Here is a 26,659-nt window from a genome sequence, read left to right on the forward strand (position 1 = left end):
GAGGAGGAATTCTAATTCTATATGTATAGCTTGTATAAGTTATACCAGCTATATATAATTTTATACAGGAGATACACAGGTTATACTAGCATTAGACATGCCATTTTATACAGGGATACAGGGAGATATACATCCTGTATATAAGTATGTATGTACAACTGGTAGAAGCTCTACAGCCTGTATATAGTGATATAGACCATACTGGTGTATGTTGGCCCAGTTTATATTAGTATGCTCTATATTACTATATACAGAATGTATAACTTATATCATCTGTACATGTATAAATATATACAGAACATATCCAACTTTGGGTGGTTTCTCACCTGCACTGAGGAATTCCGCTTTCCTGTTCCGTTTGGGGAGCAGGAAAGGGGAATCCCTGTGGACGAATGATCAGTCTGTGAACAGACCCGAACAGCGCCGGAAGGACTCCATTGACTATTATGGGGTCTGTCCGATTTCGGCCTGGCTTTTGGGCGGAAGAAAAACGTGGCACGCAGAACTTTTTTTCCCAGGATTTGGTGCCAGATCTGCTATGGAATCTCCGGCCTGAGGTCCCGACGAAGATGTGAGACCGGCCTCACACCAGCATGGCCGATATCACTGTATACAGGAGACGTATATACTTATACATCTCCTGTATGTACCATGCTGGTGTAACCCGGAGATCTCCTGTATATAATTATACTAATGGGCTGCTGGGGTGGGGGCGCTGTCACACTAATCGGCCATTGTGGGTTGGTTGCTGTCACACTTGGGGCCGCTGGTGGGGGGGGGGGTAGGGGGGGGTGTTGCTGTCAAACTAATGGGCCGCTGTGGGGGGGGGGGGGTGGCTGTCACACTAATGGGCTGCTGTGGGCGGGTTGCTGTCACACTAATGGGCTGCTGTGGGGGAAAGGGGGTGGGGGAGGTCACTGTCACACTTATGGGCTGCTGTGGGTTGGTCGCTGTCACACTTGGGGCCGCTGTGTGTGTGTGTGTGTGTGTGGGGGGGGGGGGTTCGCTGTTACACTAATGGGCTGCTGTGAGGAGGGCGCTGTCACACTAATGGGCCCATGTGGGTTGGTCGCTGTCACACTTGGGGCCGCTGTGGGGGTCGCTGTTACACTAATGGGCTGCTGGGGGGGGGGGTGGCGCTGTCACACCAATGGGCCACTGTGGGGGGGGGTCGCTGTCACACTAATGGACTGCTGTGGGGGAAGGGTGGTGGTGGGGGGTCACTGTCACACTAACGGGCCGCTGTGTGTGGGGGGGGGGGGGAGTGTTAGCGTCACACTAATGGGCCGCTGTGGGGGGGTCGCTGTCATACTGTGGGCCGCCGTGGGGGTGTCGCTGTCATACTGTGGGCCGCCGTAGGTTGGGAGTCGCTGTCATACTGTGGGCCGCCGTAGGTTGGGAGTTGCCGGTGGGATATGTTTACATGTGGCGGAAATAGGCAGGGCTGTTTCAAAATTGACAGCATGCAGATTTTGACTGCTTTTTGGATGCAGTGATGCAGTAGAATTTTCCACAGAAATTTTTGCTGAGGACATTCTGTAGTATTTCCGCATCCAAGAAGCAGTCAAAATCTGCATGCTTTCTATTTTGACGCAGCCCTGTCTTTTTTAGAATGACGGGGGGTAAAATCATGTCGTGATAAGCCCCGCCCCCTGACATGTTGCCACTTTGCGATAAATAAGTGGGTTTTGGGTTGCAGTTTGGGCACTCGGTCTCTAAAAGGTTCGCCATCACTGGGCTAGATCATGTATGTAAATTAGCACGGTTTAGGTATAGGTACAGATGGAGGGGGGGGGCAGCTGAACTTTTGCACCCGGGCCCCTTAGCCTTTAGGTACGCCCATAGGGGAACACCCACGTTTTTTTTTAACGCTGCGATATCGCTGTTTTTTTTTTAACGCGATTGTCACTGGGACTTTCTAATGTTACAAACACATCGCACAAAAATCGCAAAGCACAAACTTGTGATGCATTTTTAACATTAGAAAGTCCCATTGACAATCGTGTGAAAAAAATGCACCTATATCGCAGCGTTAAAAAAACGCAAGTAGGTGTTCACCCTCATAGTGATGCCCTCACCCCACCTGATCCTTCTAGTGAAGGATGGGAGTCTGTCTGAGAGCTGGAAAAGGCTCCTGTAAGTTACAGGCTATAACCCTTTTACTACTGGAGAGATCACATCTGCTCCACACACGGAGGCGAAGCCTTGAGGACAATTAGGGGTTTAACCCTTTCCAATCCACTGTCTGACGACTTTCTACGTTCTGATTGAAGCTTGTACAGCTCCAATGTCAGAAGACATCTGACAGGGTATTCTTACCCTCTATTGCCAGCCACTCTATTGTCGGAGCTTCTCTGGCGCACACACAGGCTTTAGCCAGCAAATGACACCGTTGAATAACAGCAAAAAGAGAAAGGCTTTTAGGAAACCCTGAATCCAAAATTGGATTGGAAAGGGTTAAGGGTTATTCAGTGTAAACATTCCAGGACCACTGAGTCCTGCATCAGGTATGGCACATACAGGAGGTTGTGAGGGGGTCACATTACACGCTGAGGGATTTCTGTCAGACGATACCTAAAGGGCTTCTGCAGTGACAAAGGTAGCACAAATGTCTCATTTGTGCATTTATGTAAAGTTAGGAGTGAGGGGGGAAGGGGCGGTGCAACCATGACCCCTGAGCCCCTTATTGCTACCCAGATACTGAGTTTATTTCCTTCTGTACTCTGCATCATCCAATAAGACAACCCCTTTAAAGTCAATGGAATACCCCTTTAAGCAACTTGTGGCTCTCCAGCTTTTGCCTGTCTACAGCATTCTTGGCAGCACCGAGATGCGTGTGACTTCTGTGCAGCGCAGGAGGTTAGGGCTTCGCCATGTCCGATCCCGCTCTGTGCAGCGCTCGGACCTACAGAAGAGGCTGAGGCATATTAACAATCTCTGGCTGAGAGCAGCGAGGCGGGGGCGCGCTCACTCCCACACACAGCCACACGGGGGCGGGCTCATCTCCCATCCACAGCGGCGCGCTCACCTCCAAGCCAGTGCCGCTCGGGAGCGCGCTCCTCGTGCATGTGCTGGGCTGGAGGAGCGGCGCCGAGGCCGGGCACTAGAGGGGCATACAGTATGGAGAGCGAGGAGGCGGCTGCGGGCTCCCTGTCCAGGTTCTTGGATGGAGAGTTCTGGGGGATGAAGAACGAGCTGCGGAGGCAGATCGCGGGGAGCCCTCTCTTCCAGCAGAGGTAATGGAGGGGTCGGGGGGGCTGGCAGTGCCCCCGGGCATGTGTGTGCCCACCTGGAGCTGCAGACCCTCCCGACAGCCACGGCTTCTTGCAACTTTCTGACTGTTGTTGAGAAATGTTAAAGGGGGTTTCAGAGAATAAAAAAAAATCTCGGCAGGGAACAGGTTACAATAGTAAAAATAAATACTCACTGGTTGGATGCCCCCCATTGAGGCACAGGTGTGCAGCGCTCAGGTGAGACGGGCGGTAGGTGCACCACCGAGGGTGCGATCACATGGGCATAAGTGTAGTTCGGGCTGTAAATATGCAGTTTACTTAAGTTTTTCAGGCTTTTTGTGCGCGTAAATAAAACTGTACGAAATCCCATTGGTTTTTTTTAACGTAAATGCACTGCGGGTACCAAGGTTTTTTGCTTATTTAGACATGCCCGTTGATTTCAGCACGCTATAACTGCGTGTAATACGCATCTGAGATAGGACCAGAAGTCGTGGGAAAAATACGCAGCTGTGAATGAACTCAATGGGATGTAGTTATTGCGTGTTCAAACGAGCGGATGCGCAATTGAGCAGTAAACGAGGTAGATTTGTGCGTGCATCGACGCATAGTACTGTACTTTTTGCACACGCAGGGCCAGTTCATACATGCGCACCACAGACTCCTTCCGTGATTTGAAAGGACATTTAGCCTCATGAGGTCCGGATGAGCTCTTTTCTTGTGGAATTGCTCAATGGATTGTGCATTTGCACGCATACTGAGAGTGTATTTGCGCACCTCCCTTAGACTTCCATGGGGCTCTCTGGACGCAAATATGCAGGAAAATAGAGCAGGACCTATTTTTTTGCGCACCCACACGACGCTCATGAGAACGAGCACATTGGCATCTAAAGGTTCTAGTCTCTGCGCATTGTGTGTGTGTGTATTTTGCATGCGCAAAAATGTGCACAAATACGGTCATGTGAAAAAGTCCTCAACCCTTTAAGGACCAAGCACTGCAAATTTACAGTTCTTGGTCCAGGGCTTTAATCCTGGGTGATATGGTAGCAGAAGTATGGCGCTGAATTAAAGCCTCTGTTCCTGCAATCAAGCAGAAGCGGGTCGGGTCACAGCTGAGAACCCGGAGGAGAAGGGAGAAACATTTTTTAACCACTTCTGCCTTCTCCTTTTCCAGCTACATAGCGCTCAATGAGCGCTATCTACTAAAAGGTGAAAGCGGAAGTATTAGGTCACCTGCAGACGGCCGGGCCGGATCCCGCTGTGAGAATTCTCGCAGCGGGATGCGGTCCCATTCCCCTGCAGAGGCCTGCGGCTCACCCGCCCCCCGCAGTCTCCTCTCTGCGCTGTGTGCCGGACAGCTGGCGCATGCGCAGAGAGGGGTCAGCCGGTCACCACTGACATTTTTGTGTGGGCCTCTGTGAGACCTGCAAAGAAATAGAGCATGCCGCCATTTGTTTTCAGCGTGTGTTTTCATGCGGACAAATCACGGCCGTCTGCCTAGGATTGCGTTATCTAATGCAATCCTATGCAGGTGGGCACGGGCGGAAATTCCCCGACTGGATTTCCACCCGTGTGCAGAGCTGCATTTCACATGCGGAATACTGCAGCAGAATATGGTTCTGCCAGTAGCGGCGTCCACGCATACCTGGTTAGTTGCATTTTTTTCTGTACTGCGGATAGTCCGCATGGCTCACCATCGAACATACGCAGTACAGATTTTTTTTTTAAAACTACGGCTTTTCCCGCGTCACCACCTAGCGATTCACCTGGATACCGCAACCTTTCTGCAATGTGATTGCGGAAGGGCTGCAAAATCGGATAGCTTCCATTTACTGCAATGGAAGCCGTCCATGCGGAATCCGCAGAAAAAAGGGAGCATGATCAGCTCTGCCAGTGCCCATTGTAACTACAGGGGATGTTTTTCATGTAACTGGGGCTCCTGTGGATGCCCCCGCTACATTTGAAAAAAGTGAAGAAAAATAAAAGACCATGTGAATGACCCTGGAGGTCTTATATGATGTCATTGGGGACATAAATGCTAAAAAAAATAGTTACAAAAACAAGTTAAAAAAAAAAACAATTACAGAATAAAATAAAAATATATACATAAAAAAAAGAAAATATCTCAAAGCCAACGTCAACCAAAACCGTCGCCGTTTGTACCCTGTAATCCGAAACTATATTAAGATTACATATAAAACGTCCAAAACAAAATGAAGAACCCATTTCTGTACTAAAAAAATTTAATTTTGTATCCCCAAAGTAAAAAACTGGAAAAAAAAAGTCAGTGAAACAAGACGATTGGTAAAACACATGTAAACCGCTGTATTTGTGCCCATGTAAGAGCCAGTGATTGGCTAAGCAGCCACGCCTATGCCGATTCGGGGGGAATCCAACCTCTGAGGATTGCCTATTTTTATTATTTTAGCACATTCTCTGTCCAATTAGTTTTTTCTTACTCTCAGAAAACCACTATAGAAAGGGGTTTCCATGGTTAGAGAAACAAGGCTGCTTGCTTCCACACAGCGCCACCCTTGTCCGTAAGGTTGTGTGTGGTATTGTAGCTCAGATCTCTTGAAGTCAGTGAGAGCTGAGCTACGATACCAGACACAACACATGTACATGAGTGGTGGTATGTTTGAAAAAAAGCAGCCATGTTTTTCTAACCCTGGACAACCCCTTTAAAGGTGAGGCCCAATACCACTTGCAGGGTCCCCAACATTACTTATCAGGATGCTGAGCTCTGTAGAGTTTTCAGTAAAACTATTAGTGGGGTTTTTTCCCAACAATTAGGAGAAAATGACTCCAACTTTTCAGCCACTTCAGTTAGGTCCAAAGATGACTGGTCACCATTAGGCGCCTTTGCCTAATACCGCTAGCGGAATTGCTGCAGAAATTCTTACAGTACAAGCCACGTGGGGGAGATGTCAGAAATCTGCTTCATATGGGGCTGAAAATTAGCACAACGAATCCACAGCGTTTGTAAAAAAAAAATAAACAAAAAAAACAGTCGTTCGGAATTCCGCAGCAGCAGATGGTCACGTCTTAGGGCTTAAACAGAAGAGCGCATGCGCAAATATGCTTGCCATTATTGAGCATGAAAAAAAATCTAAATGCTTTTTTTTTTTTAAACCGTTTAAATTTAGCGCTATCGTGTGCTAAAAAAAAAAGCAGGAAGAGAGGGCCTGCGCTATCTTTTCTCACGCGTAGTAATATCGCGCGAGAATCTCGCCAGTCAAAACGAAACCATTGAAATCAATAGATTTGTTTTGTCACGTTCATCTGTTTAAGCCCTTAGCCAAATTCACATGAGCATCTGTGTATTTATGCACGCATTGACGCTGCGTTTCTGCTGGATGGGCGTTGCGTATTTGTGCGTGCAAGTGTGTTATTTACTGTACTTTTGATGCACAAAAATTGTTCGCCTTTATGCACGCGAAAAAATACGCAATGCTCTCAGCCTTTCAAATAGCCAGTTAGCGTAATGAGTTAAACATGTTCTCTTTACCTACGCAAGTGCGCAAAAAAATAGTGCATGATGCATATTTTTTTGCCTTGCCAAAATGCGCACTCAAAATGCGTGCATGTGAACGAACTGATTGAAATCAGTGGGTTCTATTCTCTGCGTATTGCGTGCGCATGTACATTTGTCCAAATCCAGCCTAAGGGCGCATTCAGACGACCGTATATCGACCGGGTATTCACGCCAGCCGATAGACGGCGTCTCTCTCTGCAGGGGGAGGAGGCTGGAAGAGTCGGGAGCAGTGCTCTGAGCTCCCGCCCCCTCTCTGCCTCCTCTCCACTCCCTGCACTATTTTCAATGAGGAAAGGTGGGACGGGGGCGGGGCTAATTTCTGGAATTTAGAATCGTTGGGTCTAACCGCACCGACATCGTGCAGTCTTCGATAACGAGTCATTCATCGTTCTCTTTCAGCAAGTTGAAAGATTGATGAGCCTAATTAGTTTTCAGTAGAATGCCGCAGATACTATTGTTTCAGCTGGCATCCCGCTTGGAGAACACAGCAGGAGTATGAAGAAGACAGCGCTCCAGCTGTGTTCAGCATACCCCGCTCAGAGTGCTCAGCTGTATACCAGCTGTGCGCTCCGTGAACACAGCATGAGTATGAAGAGGACAGCGCTCCAGAGGTGCTCTGCGTAACCCGCTTGGAGCACTCAGCTGTATACCAGCTGTGCGCTCTGTGAACACAGCAGGAGTATGAAGAAGACAGCGCTCCAGCTGTGTTCAGCATACCCCGCTCAGAGTGCTCAGCTGTATACCAGCTGAGTGCTCCAAGAGGACAACAGCTGTATACCAGAAGATAGCTGTCCGGCTTGTCTTCTGCATATAGCGTGAGTCTTCATTTACATACTTATGCAAAGTAAACGCCTAAAACGGTCACTCAGACTGCCGTTTGAGCGAATTTTGAGCGATTATCTTGCCGTGTAAATGCGCTTAACTATTATCGCTCAAAAGATGTTTTTTGAGTGAGAATCGTTGTCTAAACCAGGCATTAGATAAAGATTTCTAAAGATGTGCCAAATTTATCGTACAGCAGGAGGCGCTGTGATAAATCTGGCTTTTCTTTGAACTGGCCGATTTACTGGGATGACTTATTTCGAGCAGTGTTTGATACACGAGTCTCAATCAGGAGACCGTAAAACAAAATGTGCCAAATGTATATTATGAAATTTGGTATGCTTGGCTTTAGACTAGATTTGTGCGATAGGCGTTGCATTTTTGCATATGCGTAGGTGCATATTGCACTGTATTTGTGCGCGCAAAAAAATACACACGCATACTCCAATTGATTTCAATGGGCAATTAACCCCATAGGTGTGACTACCCACTACAGTTCTTTTTCACTGCGAGATGTGCAGCGTTTTTTAAAAATGTTTACCGCGAAATTGCGATTTTGCGCGATCGTGATTTTAACGTAACAAGTCCCATAGACCCCTGCAGAAAAAAAAACGCTGCGAATTTCGCAGTGAAAAAGAACTGAAGTGGGTAGTCACCCTGAGGAGGTAACTTTTTTTTTTTTCATTTTCTGTTTCTCCTATTTTTTTCAATGGATTTTCTGAAGGTTTTTGTTTGGTTGTTTTTTTCCCCTGTGAGTCAGGAGGGGGGCGGCTCGTAGCACGCTGCGCAGCAAATCTGGATAATTAGTCAGGTGACACCATCATTTCTTCTCTTTTTCCTTTCGTTCTCCCCAGGGCTCACAGGGTGGAGAGAATATAGAATGTCTGCTGTGCACTCCTGATGTTGAGTTAACCCCTTAGTGATGAGCTATTTTTTTGCCCTTAAGGACAAGCGATTTACATTGTCACATTGCAAGAACTATAACTCACTGACAACTGTATGATGGCTTGTTTTTTGGGGGACAAGTTGTATTTTTTAATGGCACCATACGCAGAGTGACGTTTCTGTGCGGGGCTCTGCGTTCCCCGCACAGAATTAGAGCATGCCGCGGTTTGTTTGCTGCACGTGATTTCGCGCAGACAAACGACGGCCGTCTGCATAGGATTGTGTGCTGTAATGCAATCCTATGCAGGCGTCCAGGGACAGAAATTCTGCGGGGAATCCCACCGTGGAATTTCCGCCCGTCTACAGGTGGCCTAAGGCAGAATTTCCGCCCATGCCCACGTGCATAGGATTGCATTGCAAAACGCAATCCTATGCACACAGCTGCGATTTGTGAAAACACACACGGAAAACAGATTGTGGCATTCTATTCGAGACCCGCACATTAATGTCAGTGGTGACAGGCTGGGAGCGGGTGAGCCGCAGGCCTCTACAGGGACACGGGACCGCATCCCGCTGCGAGAATTCTTGCAGTGGGATCCGACCCGGCCATCTGCAGGCAGCCTAACTTTCTTTCGTGGATCGGCATGATTATTGCGATATCAGGTTTAGGGTGAATGCACACGGGCGGAATTCCGTGGCGAGATTTCCTGCAGAATTTCTGCCTGTGCACGCTGCCATGGGATTGCATTGGTTTATGCAATCCTAGGCAGACAGCCGAGATTTGACCGCGTGAAAACCCGTGCGGTAAACAAATCGCGGCATGTTCTATTTCTGTGCGAGCCTGTATTTATGACGTGGCAGGGCCGCTAGGTGGAGCAGGTGTTCTGGCTGTTTAGGGCCACCCAGCTGTCTCATCTCAGTTTATCATTGATCAATCTGCTGCACCATCACTGACACCGCTCATCAGCACTGCGCGCAAACCAGGTCTTCTTTGCCTCCTATTTGTGGCCCGGCACTTCATAGCACGGAGAGAAGGAAACAGGAGGGCAGGAAGTCCTAGTTTACATAAGGGAATGATGAGCGGCGTCAGCGATAGTGTGGTAGATTTCTCCATTAGCCAAAACACCCAGTTGGCCGTTAACACCTGAAAAACTCGATGGCCCTGGGTGGTTTTCCAGGTGGCACATGGAGTAATGGGTTCCCATTACCACTCACTCTGGGGATATCATGTACCTTTGAGGACACAACCCAACAAGAGTAGAAGTTATGGGGCTCAGTATGCGTGCGGTGGTCAATGGAAAACTAAACAAACAAGCCATGTGCTTTTTAGTGTAAACAAGGTGCCCATTGTGACCCTATTGTCCATGGACCAAATAAACCTAGAGCTGACCATGAATGAAACAGAGTGAGGAAAGTTGGGTCAACGGCCTCTGTGGAAGCCATATTGATTATTACCCATCTTTGACAGACGTAGAAATAACTACATTTTATTTGTATTGCTGTAATCTGTCAAAGTGACCCTCCGATTTCAGGACAATTTCTGTCCCTGGAGCAAAAAGGGTGAGTGGTATATCACCTGCACTTGTTTTTCTCTGCCGTCCATCCAATTCACCAGTTCTAGTCATGGTTTGCAGTCCTTCAAAATGGCCACTGTAATTTCCTATTAAGCTAATGCACATTGTGCACTATTCTTTGAGTGGCCAAGGCTGATCAAGTGAACAGAACTGACCAATCAGAGAGCAAGTATGGTGCATTAGCAGTCTAACACTACCCTTGCACTATGAGGACTAGATAGTCTGAAGACTGTCGGCCATCTTGGATGGTTGAAAATGGAATCCAAAGAAGCTGGCAAATCAGATGGACAGCACAGAAAAACAATTGCAGGTGATATACCATCCGCCTCTTCAGTCCCGGGATAAAATTGTGTCCTAAAAGCCAAAGATTGATTTAATTTACTGCAAATACTGCATTAAATATGTTCCATAGGTAGCCCATGCACATTAATCAGTCGTAAGATATTACATGATTCCTTATCTTCTGGAGAACAAGGACTTCGTAAGTGAGTGCACAGAATATTGCGGTCATCAAATTGCCTTCATTTATCAGTGTGAAATATGAACCCTATTAAAAGGTGCCTCCGATGCTGCTGCTGGGCGTGCGCCCTGCAAGACCTGGCATCTGAAGATGTTAGCTGCAGCCAGTGATGCACAGTATTCTTTCTGAAGAGACTATGTAACACCCAAATACTAATTTACTATTTAAAGGGTTCCCTCTATCCACAGAGGATTGCTGGGGATCTCAACGCTAGGATCCTCGCTTATCGAGATTTCAGCCTTGCCACGTTCCAAAATGTGAGCTGCATAGACCTTACATGCGCGTCTCCACTGAGTTCCTTCAGTGGGAGTGCCAGAGATCGACGAGCGTTCCAACTCTGTTATTTTCGGCAGTTCAGTTGACATGAATGGAGCAGAAGTGTTCATGCATGGCCTGTGCTCCCCAGACTTTGGGACACGCCAGGGCTGAAATCTCGGGATCCGTGGGGGCTCTCGTGGTCGAACCCTCACGATCATCAAGTTACTTACTATTCTGCAAGTAGAACAGCTTCTGCAGTGGGAATGACTCTTTTTTTTACCTTTGCTCCATGTGATGTGACATATTCACATACCTTGATAGCAACAAGCTACGGTGACTTTTTTAATCCCTATAGGCGTAAAGGTCATGATTTCTAGTGGATAATGACATTGTGTCACTGAGGCTGGGAGCGCTGATGTGAGCTATTGGCAAAGGAGAAATATTACAAAAACTAGCAGCAGGTTGAGGCTTGAAAAATACTAACGAAGCGTAAAAACAAAACTTAAAGCGACCCTCTTGATGCTCATTCCCTTCAGTATGTGATAATTTCCTGATAATCCTCTCTTCCAGCTGGTGGTTCAGTAATCTGCACTTTACAATGATTATGCCCTTACGGTAATACATATCCATAAGTGATATGCGATTAATCAGTTGAATAATCAGTTTGTGTCGCTATCGGGCCAATTTCTCCAAAATCATTGTGAATCACGGGCCCTTTTTATTTTTGTGGTATAAACATGATTTGTTTATACTCAGTACTGTGCCTGTAACAAGGATGCGCCCTCTACGTCTTGAGGAAAGAACGTTTCTATACCGACACAAAAGAGGGTTCTTTACTGTAAGAGCAGTGAGACTATGGAACTCTCTCTGCCTGAGTGATGACAAATTCGATAAAGGAGTACAACAAGGGGGGAGTGAAGGTCTTTTTTGAGTGATACAATGTTATAATCATAACTTCAGAAGGGTTGTGATCTGGGGAAGGAATTTTTTTCCCCACCCTTAGGCCGTCTTCACACGGCCGTGACGGGCTCCGCCGAGGAATTCCGCGGCAGAGCCTGTAACGGCACCCCTCAGAGACCCCAATACTTACTTCCGGATCTGGCGTTCTACGTCCCCCGCATGACGCTTCGGCGCACATGCGCAATAGAGCGCGTGACGCGCCGGCCACGTCATATGACACGCCCACAGCGTCACATGAAGCGCCGTCCGCGTCATATGACACGGTAGGCGGGGAAGCGGTTTCACGCTATCTTCCACTGCGTTACAGCGGAAGATAGCGTGACGGACGTCTTCTATTGACTGCAATGGAAGCCGTCCGTGCGTACACCCGCGGCAAATAGAGCATGCCGCGGGTGAGGATGGGTGATTTTACGGTGCAGAATTCCGCTGTGGAATGACGCACCGTAAACATTGTGCTATTATAGCTGCGGGCAACGCAGCGGATTTCCGCCGCGTATTACGTGGCGGAAATCCGTCCGTAAGAAGGAGCCCTTAAACAGGGGAAATTTGGCTTCCACCTCATTAGGGTTTTTTTTTCCTTCCTCTGTATCAACAATGGGGGGGAGAAGAGGCTGAACTGGATGGACATGTCTTTTTTGGCCTTGCATACTATTATTCCCCCCGCCCACCACTTTAATAAAATCATAGTTCTTTAATTTATCCATCTACATGGTTGTCTGAGGTCTTGTGTTTTTTTGTTTCATATTCTATATTTTTCCATGTTATTATTTAATGTACTGAAACAGAAAGCCAACAGAAAGGCTTGAGTTTGCTTCCATTCTGTTTGGTTTCTGTTTTTTGGACGAGAGAATAGCGTAGACTTCAGCTGAATTCACCCCAATGCAAGTGTGAAAGTAGCCTCAACTTTCTAAACTAATCACATAAAGGGGATGAACTGTAAGTGACACACATTTGCCGTCTTCAGAGCTCCAAAGGGCAACCAAAATAGTCACCAATGTGACTAAATTTGGCGACTAAAAATGTAATTTCTAAATTTTTCAGTCTATGTGCTGATGGCTCCTACATAATTTTTTTAAAATCTGGAGCTCTGAACTTACCAAATTGCACTGTTAGGTTTGCTCTTTGTGTGTGAAGAGGTTATGTTTAATATTGTTTGTATTGCTGATTGCATGTACCCAAAGAGTCTGGGCATCGCCTGGTTTATCTCGATGGTGTCGCCTTACCTTGGTTCCCTGACTTGGCATTGTGGCGCTAGAAGCATTGCATCACAATGTCTGTAGGTGGAAATATGCTCATTTAACTTGTGCGCTTGGTGCAACTGGTGGAGAGTGTGTACACAGTAAGTAAGCATGCAAGTGGGCTGTAAAATAAAATGGAGCCTATGAGACCACCATGTGAGGATGGTGTAGTGGAGCGAGATGGGTTCTAGAACCAGAAGCAATCAAAGGAGTTCCTCTAAGAATGAGAGTGGGCTGCAGAGACCAAGGAGTCTGAAAGACTAATGCAAGTGAGCCAGTGACTATGTATTGTCCTGGGGCATCATTTACACCTCAACAAGTTCATCATTGTAACAGGACTGGCAGCCTGGTCAAAGGGCAAAGAGAGAGAGAGGATGAGATTGTGGGAGCACGTGTGCTGAGATGGGAGAAAGCAAGGGATCGTGTCACGTCCAATCAGGACTGGCTAGATCAGAAAATCTGAAAGATTCACGGGTTGCAAATGCACACAAAACAGTGGTAAACAATAAAGGCAACAGACACCTGGGAAACACTGACCCTATAAACCCTTTATCTAGAAAAGGGACCGGCCTATACACAGATAACCTGCCCTAACAAGGGCGAACCTGACCGTGTACCTAGGTCATCAGTAAACCCTACGTGGGAGAGGAGAAAACCACCGAGAACAAGATATCAACAGTAGTAACCTCAGTACTTAGCTTAGTAAAGAATCAGGAAAATAGGAGATCCGGCACCAAACTCTGACTTCCACCGCAGTCAGAGGGAGACTGAATTATACAGCAATGAGCTAAGCACAAGCGCAGGTTAAGTAGTCCCAAATTACCCACAGGTGAAACCAAGCAAGTCTCATCTAAAACCATTCCCACCATATCCGGAAGATGGAGAGAAACAAATACAAGACCTAACCCTGATTACTAGAAAGGAACAGATCCTAGAACCACCGCAACAGATCGTTTCTGTAAGCTGATTGAACCAGAAGAGACTGTAAATCAGCATCTGTAGTTGCTACAAGTGGAGAACAGTGCAAGTGCTGCCAGGGATAAAAGATATGTAAATGCAAAGTTATTGTCAAGTTGAAGAGTGGGTTATATTTTCAATTTAAAGTGGTAATCTGCAAGAGGCGGTAACCCTGATATGGATTGTGTGAGTTGTTCACTTAAACTATGCTTAAGGGTGCATTCAGACGACCGTATATCGGCTGGGTTTTCACGCCCAACCGATATACGGCGTCCCTCTCTGCAGGGGGAGGAGGCTGGAAGAGCCGGGAGCAGTGCTCTGAGGTCCCGCTGCACTATTTTTAATAAGGAGAGGTGGGATGGGGGTGGAGCTAATTCCCAAAACTTAGCCCTGCCCCATCCCGCCTCCTCTCATTGCAAATAGTGCAGAGGGGCTGAGAGGGGGCGGGAGCTCAGAGCACCCGGCTCTTCCAACCTCCTCCCCCTGCAGAGAGAGACGCCGTATATCGGCCAGCGTGAATACCCGTCCGATATACGGTCGTCTGCACCCTTAAGGAACCAAACTCTAAATGACGCAAGACTTGTTGGCCTGCATACTTTTGTTTGCACACATTATTCTTTTTTGGAATTGTGTTGAATCTATCTATATAAAAAGAACATTGGGTTAGATTTATGAAATCTGGTGCCGATAGTGAACCATCATTGATTTTAATACAGCTAGCTGTGATCGTTCTCAAAATCACTAGTGCATGAACACTTTTGGATGGGCTAACAAAAAAAAATGTAAGCTCTTACCTGTCTGACTGGTTGCTTTGGGTTACTCTTCTGCCCTAGAATTAGAATTAGAGGAATACAAGCATTCAGAGTTGTCACGAGTGATGACAGGTTCTCTTTAGAGGAAAAGTCCACTTTGGTATATCTGTTAAAGTTCCAATGCGTCAAAAATGAAACATTGTAAGTTTAGAAGGACAATGCACAAAAGCTAAGTGTTTTAATTAAGTCTGTTTCCGAAGTTGCTCTATTTTCATTTTAGATTCATTGGAGCAATAAAGCAAATATTTTTGAAAAAAAGTTGAACATAGATTTTAAAGGGGTTGTCAACTACTTCAAAGAAAGAAGAAAGCAGAAAATGAAAGCAGAAAGTGGGAGGGCAAAATATTCAAAAGGCAGTTGCCAATCGGCATTCAGTGGGAGGTACACTCCGAACAAGTGCAAAACTCCCTGCAAAATTGTTGGCTAGTTGTTGAAAAACAGTGATTACCTGTTTACAGCAGACGATAATTAACCAGTGACTAGATAAAAGCCACCCCTAGAGCTTAAACATGAGAGAGTCTCGGTCGCATAATGGGACAAAACGAAACCAATGATGTCAGTGGTTTTATTTTCACTATCGGCATTTTTGCCCGTTAATTGTACGGGCGAAAAAAGATAGGACTTGCCCTATCTTCCCTCTATTTTTTTCACACTCCAGTTTGAAAATCCAGAGAAGAGGAAAAAAAGTCGTTCATACGCAGCTACGCTCCTTACCGGCAAGCGTAGTTGTGCATACAGCTGTTTGAAACTCCCCTCAAAGTGGATGTTCTACAGTGGGCAGCCATGTCAGTGGACTGTGTTGGCTTAGGGCTGCCTGTCCATGGGCGATGATGTGTTTGCAATACCTCGCCCACGGATCACGCTATGAAAAGCTTTCTATAGGGTAACTATGGAAAGCGCAGCCCGACGTCCATCGCTATGATTCTCCGCTCGCAGGATTGAAATCGCGGCATGCTGCGATTTGCCATGATTTTCTGGCTCACCGCCTGTCAGTTCTCCTTCCTCCTCCCCCACGGCAGAATATTGCTATCGATATCCCATCATGGCTGTGGAAGGCAGTTTTACTCTTAACCCTTTGCAATCCAATTTTGGATTCAGGGTTTCCTAGGGGGCTTTCTCTTTCTGCCATTATACAATGGCGCCATCTGCTGGCTAGAGCCAGTACTGAGGGATGGGACATGCTGGAGCACCCCCCCCCTCCCTTGACAACGGAGCGGCCAGTAATGTACAGTAGGAATATCCTGCCAGACGTCTTCCGACATCGGAGCTGTACAGCCTTCAATCAGAATGTCTTCAGACGGCAGATAGTGGATTGGAAAGGGTTAATCTCTGCAGATGCTTATCTTTTAGTATCACATCTATGACTCTGAGCAGCAATTACCAGCTACAGTATCCTTAAGGTCAGGTCATGAGATGAGTGGGAATGGCACCACACTCGACCTTTGATCTAGTTTTACTGTTTGTTGTTAATACTGAATTTTCAGTTCTGAGAACTATTTTTTTTCTTTTGTGGCTCTTGATCCTATTTCTACAAACCATCTTTATTTTACTGTATTATGTTTCCTATTATTCTATTACTAAGGCCGCCTGTAGTTTTTATTGGTACCGTTTTGGCACAAAGAGCTTTTTCGATTACTTTTATTGCGTTTTTTGGGAAGAAACATAAACAAAATAAGCATTTTGCCTCCTAGTATTTTATTTTATTTTTTTTTACAATTTTTGTTTGGTGCAGGATAAACAGTCCCATTTAATGTGCAGGTTGTTACGGATACACTGATACCAAATATACAGAATTTTTAATTAAAAAAAACTAAATTATTTAACAGGGAAAGTGCAGTATTTTTTGCGTGTTTTTAAAAAATTCTTTATTTGTTTTTCCAAATGTAAATAATATACAATATTGTCAAATGCTGCAGGGAATTACAAGGCTGGGTTCACACAGGGCAAAAATCTCGCGGAATGACCGCACGGAAAGACTGCAATATTTCGGCGGCAGAAATGCATCTTCAAAAATTGCGCCATTCGGTGCGGGTTTTAAAGCAGCTTTGCCGCCTGCATTCCGCTGCGGCCGTCTCTACCCATAGAGAGGAGAAACGCCGCAGCAGAGATGGCGATAAAATTGACATGCCACAGCTTTGAATTCCGCACGGCATGTCCGTTTCATCGCAGCTTGGCCGCAACAGCTTCTTCGCAGCGCGTGGATGAGATTTTTACAAATCTCGTCCACGTTGCTGCATTATCCCAGGATAAAAATTGCTGGCAGAATTTCCGTGCAGAAAGTCTGCATGGAAATTCTGTGGCAATTCCGCCCCGTGTAAATCCAACCTAAGTATGCATGTTTTCTAGAGCTTATCTCTAACCCCAACAACAAGTGTAGTCTAGATAAAGAATGAGTTTGGACCCTGTGAACCAACAGTGTTGATAAGTTTGGGAGTTCCTTTCTACTAGGAATTGTCTGTTGGCTCACCGGGACCAAGGTACATTGTGTTGGCTAGAGATAATGGGGGAGGGGGAGGAAACCACGAAGGGGGGGGGGGGGAGAAGTGGGAAAAGCAAAGAAGGAAGTGAAGAGCGAAGACGAAAGAAAGGGAAAAAAAATGGGGAAGTAAAGGAAGCACCTCAAACGCCTCAGCCCAAATTTTGAGGGGAGAGGGGCATGGGAGCCTGAGAAGTGGATCAGGGAGGACTTTGACCATTAAGATATCAATGTTCCTGAGAATTGAGGAACTCAATCCAGTAATGCCGTGTTTTGGAAAACTTATCCTGCAAGTCTTTGATAACTGCTGTAAGGTCTTCCATCTCCATTGCCTTGCGGAACATCTGAACCCGCATTTTGATAGGAGGGGATTCCGGTCGCCATAGCTTTGGGATGCATGCCCTGGCTGCATTAAAGGGGTTGTCCCGAGGCAGCAAGTGGGTCTATACACTTCTGTATGGCCATATTAATGCACTTTGTAATGTACATTGTGCATTAATTATGAGCCATACAGAAGTTATAAAAAGTTTTATACTTACCTGCTCCGTTGCTAGCGTCCTCGTCTCCATGGTGCCGACTAATTTTCGCCCTCCGATGGCCAAATTAGCCGCGCTTGCGCAGTCCGGGTCTTCTTCTTTTCTGAATGGGGCTCCGTGTAGCTCCGTGTAGCTCCGCCCCGTCACGTGCCGATTCCAGCCAATCAGGAGGCTGGAATCGGCAATGGACCGCACAGAAGCCCTGCGGTCCATGGAGACAGAGGATCCCGGCGGCCATCTTCAGCAGGTGAGTATGAAGACGCCGGACCGCCGGGATTCAGGTAAGCGCTGTGCGGGTGGTTTTTTTAACCCCTGCATCGGGGTTGTCTCGCGCCGAACGGGGGGGGGGTTTAAAAAAAAAAAAACCCGTTTCGGCGCGGGACAACCCCTTTAACCAGATGTTTGACCACAGAGCGCCTATAAGAGTATGTGGGGATTTTGGGAGAGTAAAGTCGGTAAATTTGGAGGTAATGTGCCAGACCAAAAGCCAGATAGCACCGAGCATTCCCAAAATATATGTAGTTTGGTTCCCTGTTCTGTACCACATCTCTAGCAGAGTGAGGAAACAGATGGTATCGTTTTATGTAGACAGGAGGGCACCCTGTACCAACGTGATAGAATTTGGAATCCGGTTTCCTGATTCTTACTAAAAATGGAGAATTTATGTGTGAAGGAGTATATTTTAGGTAGCTGTTCCGGTCTAAAGATGGCGACAGACTTTTTCCCAAGCAAGAATATACGATGGGGGTGGGGCCTCTGTGTACGTGGTTAGTCTATCATATATGCCTGAGAGGGAAGATGCTTCTGGGACTGTGGTGCCACATCCCAACGAGCTACAGGGCAGTCAGAGGTGTGAGTCTGTCTGGCTGCAGCTTTGGAGGGAGTGGAGCAGTTTGGTGCATTCCTCACTCTGAGGAGAGCATGTGGCTGATGGATGCCATGTTGGGGGACCTTCAAGTGGAAAAATTCTCTTTACCATGCTGTTTTGATTCCCAGGCGGCCACTCCATATCTAGTCCTCTCTGCCCCTCCTGTGAGCTGGCTGCTGGGGAATAGAGCACCGGCCGCTCTGACATCTTATCTGCCGGCTTCTGAGAGGACCTCCTTTTAGTCGTGGTAAGCTACGCTAACATGAGTACTGCCTGCTGTTCAGCGAGCACCTTTCTTTGCAAGCCTTCACAGAAGGTATTCTCTTGTGGTCTCCGTGACGCTCAGCTACCATGGCTAACAAGTGGAAGCTGTGCTACACAAGTAGCGGATCATCGGAGCGTCCACTGCAGGCTGAGCGCTCCCCTTACTCTTGCTCCCTCTGGCCGTGGTCCTTGCATGTTTTTTTTTAATACTATTTTTATTTTGTTTACATTTTTGTCAATGTAAGGGACTTAAAAAAAACATAAAAGCTCTGATCACTATGATAATGCATTGCAATACTCCTGTGAACCGTGTACATTGAATGAGTTAACAGCGTGGATCATTGTTTTTATTTGATGCCGTGTTGCAGCAGGAGGCCGGCTTTTGAGCCTGTTGCGTTGATTTCAATGAGAGCCGTGCTTGCAGTTACAAGCGGCAGCCACTACACAGAGGTTGGCGTAGAGGCTTCCGCTCCGACCTATGTGTATTTACGGCGCTGACAGCATGCACCCGCTCAGCTGATCGGTTGGGGTCCCGAGCTACGGACCCCAGCCAATCAACTATTGATGACATCCCGATGATAGGTCATCATTAGTATTCTCACTGGAAAACCCCTTTAAGCTCAATGAGCAGCAAGTCAGGATTTTTGGAGAACTTCGTCTATCAAAGTAAATTTAGCCATGTTGGCCATAAAAAAAATGATCAGAACACCGTTTCGATTTCGTAAACTTCTTTGGAATAATGAATGCTGCTTTGTGATTGGCTGCTATTGTCAAGTTTTTCTTTGCGGACAGTTTTAATAAATGATGTGTTAATTCATGTAACTTATAGTGTGAATTTACTTACCCGAAATTTGCATTTCCTCCAGTTCATAGGCATCACAAGCAAAAATGGGTTTAGTTCCCTAAGTACAACCAGAGACAGGTTAATAAGCAGTATTGAACTAATTAATTGGCTTTCCCTATAAAGCAAGGCAGAAGACTTAGGGCTCATTTACACGGGATGAGTCGAGTAAACGATGCCCGGCACCGCATACCATTGAAGCTCGCTCCTATGCTGTTAAACAGGAGTGAGCATCGCTGGATCGCTCTGAGTGCTACCAGCATGGAGGCAAAGCGGCCAGGAAGAGCTCCCCCCCCCCCCCCCTTCCCCCGGCCTCCCAACTGAACAACTGCTGCTTACACTGTACAGCGAATCATTCAGGTTTCTGCATGCATTTACATGGGACCACTACTGTTCACACTCCTGCGGAAGCCTGGGTATTTGTACAACTCCTAATGATAATCGGCCCATGTAAAAGGGCCTTCAGAGTCAGTGTATGAATAAAGCAATATTAAAATCTAATTTAGGGTGGGAGATTTGTGCTGCCTACAGTCTGCAGGAAATGTCAATTTTGGGTAAGTAAATTTACACTTTCCTACGGCAGCACAAGCACAAATGGGGTTTGTAAGGCCGAATGCAGACGACCAGGTTGGATTCTGACTGCGAGATTCTGACTGCGGCCCAGTGCCCCTGCAGTGACCTTCGGCTTACGTGTCCGGCGTCTTCACTCTGCGCTGTGGATGTGCCAGCTGGCGCACAGCCGCTCATGTGCAGTGCAGAGCTGGCGTGCTAGCGATGACGCTGCCTTAACATTTAAATGTCCCTCTTATCCACCTTGCAAGGGGGCTTTGCTGGCCTTTTGTCCTTTATTGGAATTTGGTTGTAATGACAGTGCTCCTGAGTCCTATGGATATACTGTAAGGCTGGGTTCACACAGGGCGGATTCCCGTCGGAAATCTCGCGGTTTGGCCGCAGCAAAAACCGCAAGATTTTTCCGCCGGGAGAACCGCCGCGGTTTAAGCCGCGGCGGCTTTGAAGCGGCTCGGCCGCATGCTTTTCCGTTGCGGCCGGCGCTCCCATAGAGGAAAGCACGGCCGCGACGTAAATAAACAAAAAAAAAAAGGAAATAGACATGCTGCTTCTTTTGAAACCGTGGCTGCGGCGGCCGCAGCCGCGGTTTCAGCCGGATTTACCGCAGCGGATTAGCCATCCCGTGTGGACGAGGTTTCTGAGAGATCTCGTCCACATGGCTGGCTAATCCCGAGATTAGTGGCCGCGGGCGGATCTGCTGCGGCAAAACCGCGGCAAATCCGCCCTGTGTAAACCCAGCCTAAGGGCGCCTACCCACTGGCGTTGCCGATTTTCGTGTGTGAAAAACGCAGCGTTTTCCGCGCCTTTTCCGCTAATTTCCATTGACAATCATGGGTGCATTAAGAGAAAAATAAGGAGACATATGCAACTGACAGTTCCTATGTGAAAAATTGCAATGAAACGAAAAAAAACCCCAAATGGACAAGAACACATTCTATGCTAATTGCTCTTCAGAAAAAACGCAATTTAGCTTCGCAGGAAAAAAAATCGCCAGTGGGTAGGCACCCTAAGACTGCTCTTTTGACCTCAAGAGTAGGCCACTTTTCTTATTCTTCATCCTGCGGATCTGGAAAAAGAACAGGTAAGTAAATTTCCTGTTTGATGATTTTCTCTGAAGATACCTTTGATAGGAAGCCCAGCAAACAGACTCCTAAAACTCTAAAATATGGTGCCTTATATGCATCTAGAAGATGTGATTGCAACAAGAAAAATGTCTTGAAGCTTAAGAATCGCAGAATGGCTGTTTGATAAATGAAGGACACTTCAGTTAAATCCCATGCAGGAGCCTGGATGGCAGCAGCCATGTTTTTCAGAGCTCTTAAGAACGTTCTAACCCGGTGATTGTTAGAGAAGTTTCCCTGTAACTACACATTGGTGGCTGTAAATTGCGTTTATTCAACTTCAAGTTGCTTTTTCAAGCCATTTTGTAAAAATTGTGCCGTAATAGTGAGAAAATCCAGAGTCTTTTCTGACTACACCATGTTCTGAAGAACTTTCCCTTCTTTTGACTTGCTCAGAGACTGTAAGTTCTTCTCCAACTGGGCCCAACCAGAAACTCAGGATGAAATTAAAGATTACAAAAGTGGTTTATGGATGGAATATCTCCTAGCCATTGTTTTATCTACAACACCCTTCTGGGCACGTTGGGTATGGCAAAGGACCTGGAAAAAAAAATGTGACTCCATGCAGAAAAGAAAATCCGATTCTGATTTTAATCTTAGGCAGGACCACTTTCCTATGTACTCCATGTTCTAAATCTTTTGGCCGGTCGCTCAACTAGACTTAGAGGGCTCTGGCCATAGGAGCTAATGCTACCTTTGCTGCAGCTGAAAAAAATTCATAAGCACTAAACACTTAGCATATGCAGCGTGGATCCTCTGCAGTGGAAAGTCTGCACCAAAATCCTGCCAAAAAACCACATCAAATGGTGGAGACCCCAATGCAGACCCTGACGTGGATCCACAAAAAAACTGCCACAAGTGAACGCACCCCTATACTGAATTCTACTTCATGGTTCATAGAATCCTTCAAAAGAGAGGACTCCACTGATAGAACTATCGCTTTTCTATATAATTTCACAATGGCAGTATCAACTTAGGGTGTCTTATCCACCTTAGGACCTAGATCGTAGTTTTACTCAGGTGTATCTCAGTTATGTTTCATTCCATCTTGTAGGACAGGACAATCCAAAAACCCTTTTTCCTTTAGTTTTTGGGAAATCAAATAATCTTCCTCGTTTTATGTGAAACATCTTTCTGATTCTGCTGTAGACTTAACAGCTTTTAATAAGGCATGCAATTATTTTCCTTTCACTTTTAATCAATCCCATGGTGCATCAGCCCAGCATTAGTTAAGGCTATATCATTTTTGGCTGCAGGTAGAACTGTTTAATTTTCCTTATCTTCTATAGTCATCTAAATAAGTTACAGATAGAGATGAGCGAACCTACTTGGTTCGGGTGTTTTTGGACTCGAGCACCGTTTTTTCCGAGTAACTGACTATTTGGATGAAAAGATTCGGGGGGCGCCGGGGGGTTGCAGAGGGGAGTGGGGGGGGGGGGGGGGAGAGAGAGCTCCCCTCCTGTTTCCCACTGCTACCCCCCGCTCCACCACGCCGTCCCACGCCCCCCGAATCTTTTTCTCCGAGTAGTCAGTTACTCGGAAAAAGCGGTGCTCGAGTCCAAAAACACCCGAACTGAGTATGTTCGCTCATCTCTAGTTACAGACCATAAGTATACAGTCAGGAGGATGAGCTGTGATTTCCTCTATTATAACTGTGTGACAGGAACGGTGTAATCATCACCAGTAACTGTGATAGGAGTGTCTGTTGTCCCCTGTAGTCAGTTTCACTGGTAGATCCTTGCAACAGCATCACACAGACTGAGAATCTGACTAGAAAATGCATCAGTCAGAACAGAGATCCCATGACCATCTGATGAAAAAGTGGCCAGGAGCTTCAGACAGAAAGAAATAACTAATCAAGTTATTAACATCTCCGAGAAGATCTCTATTCTTCAAAACTGAGGAAACTAATCTTTGGCCTAGGATAGGAATTTGCTGGCTTCCCCTTGATGGTAGGCATTCTCACGGGAGGTGCAGTGTGTACAGTACTTTGCTTCTCTTCCTGCTACCCTCTTGAGAGGTAGATACTTAGGAGAAGCAGAGAAAAGTAAGTGTTTACACATATACTGACTTACCAATATAAGCAGAGGGCGCAGCGGTGAGGCGGAGCACACTGGGAGATACTTCCAACTACCAATACATAGCCTGTATTATCAATTTAAAGTTTGCCGGCACCAACTCTGGAGCTTTGCCTGACTACTGGTGATTCATCCTGGTCACTTCTAGTGACATGTGAGATTTCCACCTTGTATCCAGCTGTTGGCATCCACTATAACGTCCACCTTGTATCCAGCTGTTGGCACGCACTATAGCAGTCATGTGCTCTCCCGTGTCACTTTTGTGGCACACTGCTGCCACCGCTCTGAAAAGCTGCTCCAGCAGGTCCCCTCCTCTACTAGCGACCGGGAAAGTCCTCTCTAGAAAGAGGAAATACGACAGCGAACTTGAGGTCCTCTGCCAGACACAAGGGGGACAGTCACCTACAAGGGGCACCTTCAGGCTGAGGGGCAGGGATCCCACTGTATACAGGCTGGAAGCAAGAGATGAAATCCTACTGACTATTCCTTATTGTAGAGACCTTCTGAGGGACCTCTCACACGGGACAGAATATTCTATAGCCACGAATATGCCGTCCCTGAAATCCACACCAAAATCCACAAGGCCGAAATTGCTGGCAGGATTCTGCTATTTTCAATTCTGCACCTAAATCCGTAGTACGGATTTGAGGCTTAATATTTCGCAGGAGGGCATATTCCACAACGCTGTTCTATTGCAGAATATTCTGTCCTGTGTGAAAGATCCCCAACAGGGAAGGAGCTTGTCTCCTGAGCTTCCTAAGGCCCCCTGTCCACGGCAGTTTATTTGCCGGCGGTGAACCGCCGGCAAATCACGCTGGCCAACGCTTCCCATAGCATTGCTATGGAAAGCGCTGGCAACTGTCCACGAGCAGAGAACTATTGTGATTCTCTGCTTGCGGCGGCCAATTCGCAGCATACTGCGAATTGCCCCGATTCTCCGTAGTCAGCCTATCTATTAGATAGGGCTGACCGGTGGAGATTCGGCGGCGACTCCTGCTCCCAGACGGCGGCTCCCACAGCGGAGCTTCGCCGCGGGATACGTCATCGCCCGTGGACAGCCGGCCCAAGTGAGAAGAAAAATCACTGACTCTCCGGCCTTATTCACAGGACCATATATACACCGCTATTTAGCTGCATTCAAAAATTGCGACCATCTGAAGCACTGCTTTCCAATGTGTTCATGCAGATGAGCGATTTTTACCCGCATAAAAAAATTGTGCCAGGAAAAATAGGACATCGGCGACTGATTTTATATGACGTGTGAAAAGATTTGCTCGATCTTTTGCCGAGATGTGCCTCCCATGGGAGGTGAAAAAAGGGAGAAGGAGGGAGTTTACCTTCGTCCGACACTCGGAAAAGAAGACAGTTGGCTCTATTTAAGCATTAGAAGTCATTTTAAGGATTTCTGCCGACCAATGGATTTCCATGCTGCAGTGTATTTTTCGCCGATACACCATAGCCAACCGGGAAAAGGACGAGAACTCAAATTTAGATCGAGACTTGATCGCAGCTAATCTTTTTTCATGAAATTTTTACCCGCCGTCAACCGAGGGTAAGAACGCACACGATCGTGTGAAAGAGGCCAAAGTCTAATAGGCTAATTGATTACTTAGTTAATTATTGTATATTAATCAGTCTCTGTTTGGTTGTACTTAGGAGACTTAAACCACTTGTGCTAGCGCTGGACAATCAAGAAATGAAAGTTCCAGTTAATGTCTGCAGCTTTTGGCTATTTGCAGCATACCATTAAAGATATTTGGCTCCTCAGCTATAGACTACTGCACCCTGCTGCTCGGGAGACAGTAGAGCTGGCTCGCTCAGAGCGGCCAGTAGAGGGACAGGACAGCTTCAGGAGATTTCTCTACTCGCTCTCCCCCGCCCCTCTCCATTAACTTAACATAGCGGCCGTTCAGTACTGAACGGCTGCTATTTACACTGAGCAGTCAGCGATCAGCTCATGGTCCCTCATTTATGCTGCATAAGTCAATGGAGAGGGGCGTGGGAGAGCGAGGAGTGAACTCTCCTCCAGCCTCCCTGCTGTGAGCCAGCGATACAAGCTCCTGTGCAATGGCACGGAAGCGAGTATGTGCGGGGACGAGTTTGCCCGACATTCGTTCTGTCTAAATGGACCTTAAGACTGTTGTTTTTTTGTGGGCGATAAAATCGCACAAGATTTGTGTGTTGCGAGATGCACAAATATGAACCCCATTTTTTTGAATGGGGTCATACGTATGAGTGATGTTTTCCTGCAGGGCACCACAATGCGACGCAGGAATCACATCGCAGCATGTTCTATCTTCATGCAATATCACTCATTGTCTTCAATGAGGCTGGCGATAAAAAAAAAAAAAAGGGAAAAACGTTTGTTTTATCTCCCCTCATGGGGGGCACGGTATGTGGTTACTGGTCACGTGATCGCTGTTATCCAATGCATAATGGCGATCACGTAAAAGTTCTTTAATGCGATCAGTGAGAGGAGATGAAACATCTTCTCAGAGCCTTCCGCATTTGAATCCAGATGCGATTATCCTCCATGGATCCTGCGAGCTACTGGGTATGCGCCTGCCGGCAAAATAACGGACGCATTCGCAGGAGCCCAGGAAATTTTAAATCTCCTTGCTCTCAGCGACCAACGGTGCTTGGAGCAGTGACCGGAGGCCTCGTTGAGCGGTCCCCGGTCACGTGATAAAGTAGCAATATAACATTAGGCCGGTCACAGATGACCGAGAGGAATTACGGGTTCTGCATGCGCTTGATCAGCGGTAATCCACGGATCAATCACATGCATTGGATTACACAATTCCCCCCAATTAGCGGGTCGGAATTACATAATCCACTCGCAGAAACAGAACACAGCATGATATATTTTACTGCGGATATCAGCGACCTAGAGCCCATTGTGTTCTATGACCACGGATATATTCACAGCCCATATGCAAATACATTGTGTACGGGCTGCGGGTACCCGGGTCATCTCTAAGCGACAGCGCGGGAAATATAAACAAAAAACGATGTACTGCGCATGACCGTCTGCGTGAGTAGGCAGTTATGCGCAGTACATTACTCGGCCGTATGCAGAGTCACAGCCAGGCTCGCAGATGGGATCCGCTGACG

At 46.8% G+C, this 26,659-nt stretch overlaps 1 protein-coding gene across 2 annotated transcripts in view; it reads left to right on the top strand.

The window, feature by feature from the left end:
- The first annotated feature begins 3,056 nt into the window (after positions 1–3,056).
- Positions 3,057–26,659, top strand: part of ACOXL (acyl-CoA oxidase like) — a 387,512-nt gene continuing 363,909 nt past the window's right edge. For both annotated transcript variants that reach the window (XM_066595986.1, XM_066595987.1), the window contains exon 1: positions 3,057–3,236. In XM_066595986.1, the coding sequence (XP_066452083.1) occupies positions 3,067–3,236 (170 nt within the window). In that variant the 5' untranslated portion in view covers positions 3,057–3,066. The remainder of the gene's footprint in view (positions 3,237–26,659) is intronic.

The sequence above is a fragment of the Eleutherodactylus coqui genome, chromosome 3 (assembly GCF_035609145.1).
Source record: "Eleutherodactylus coqui strain aEleCoq1 chromosome 3, aEleCoq1.hap1, whole genome shotgun sequence".
Classification (NCBI taxonomy): domain Eukaryota; kingdom Metazoa; phylum Chordata; class Amphibia; order Anura; family Eleutherodactylidae; genus Eleutherodactylus; species Eleutherodactylus coqui.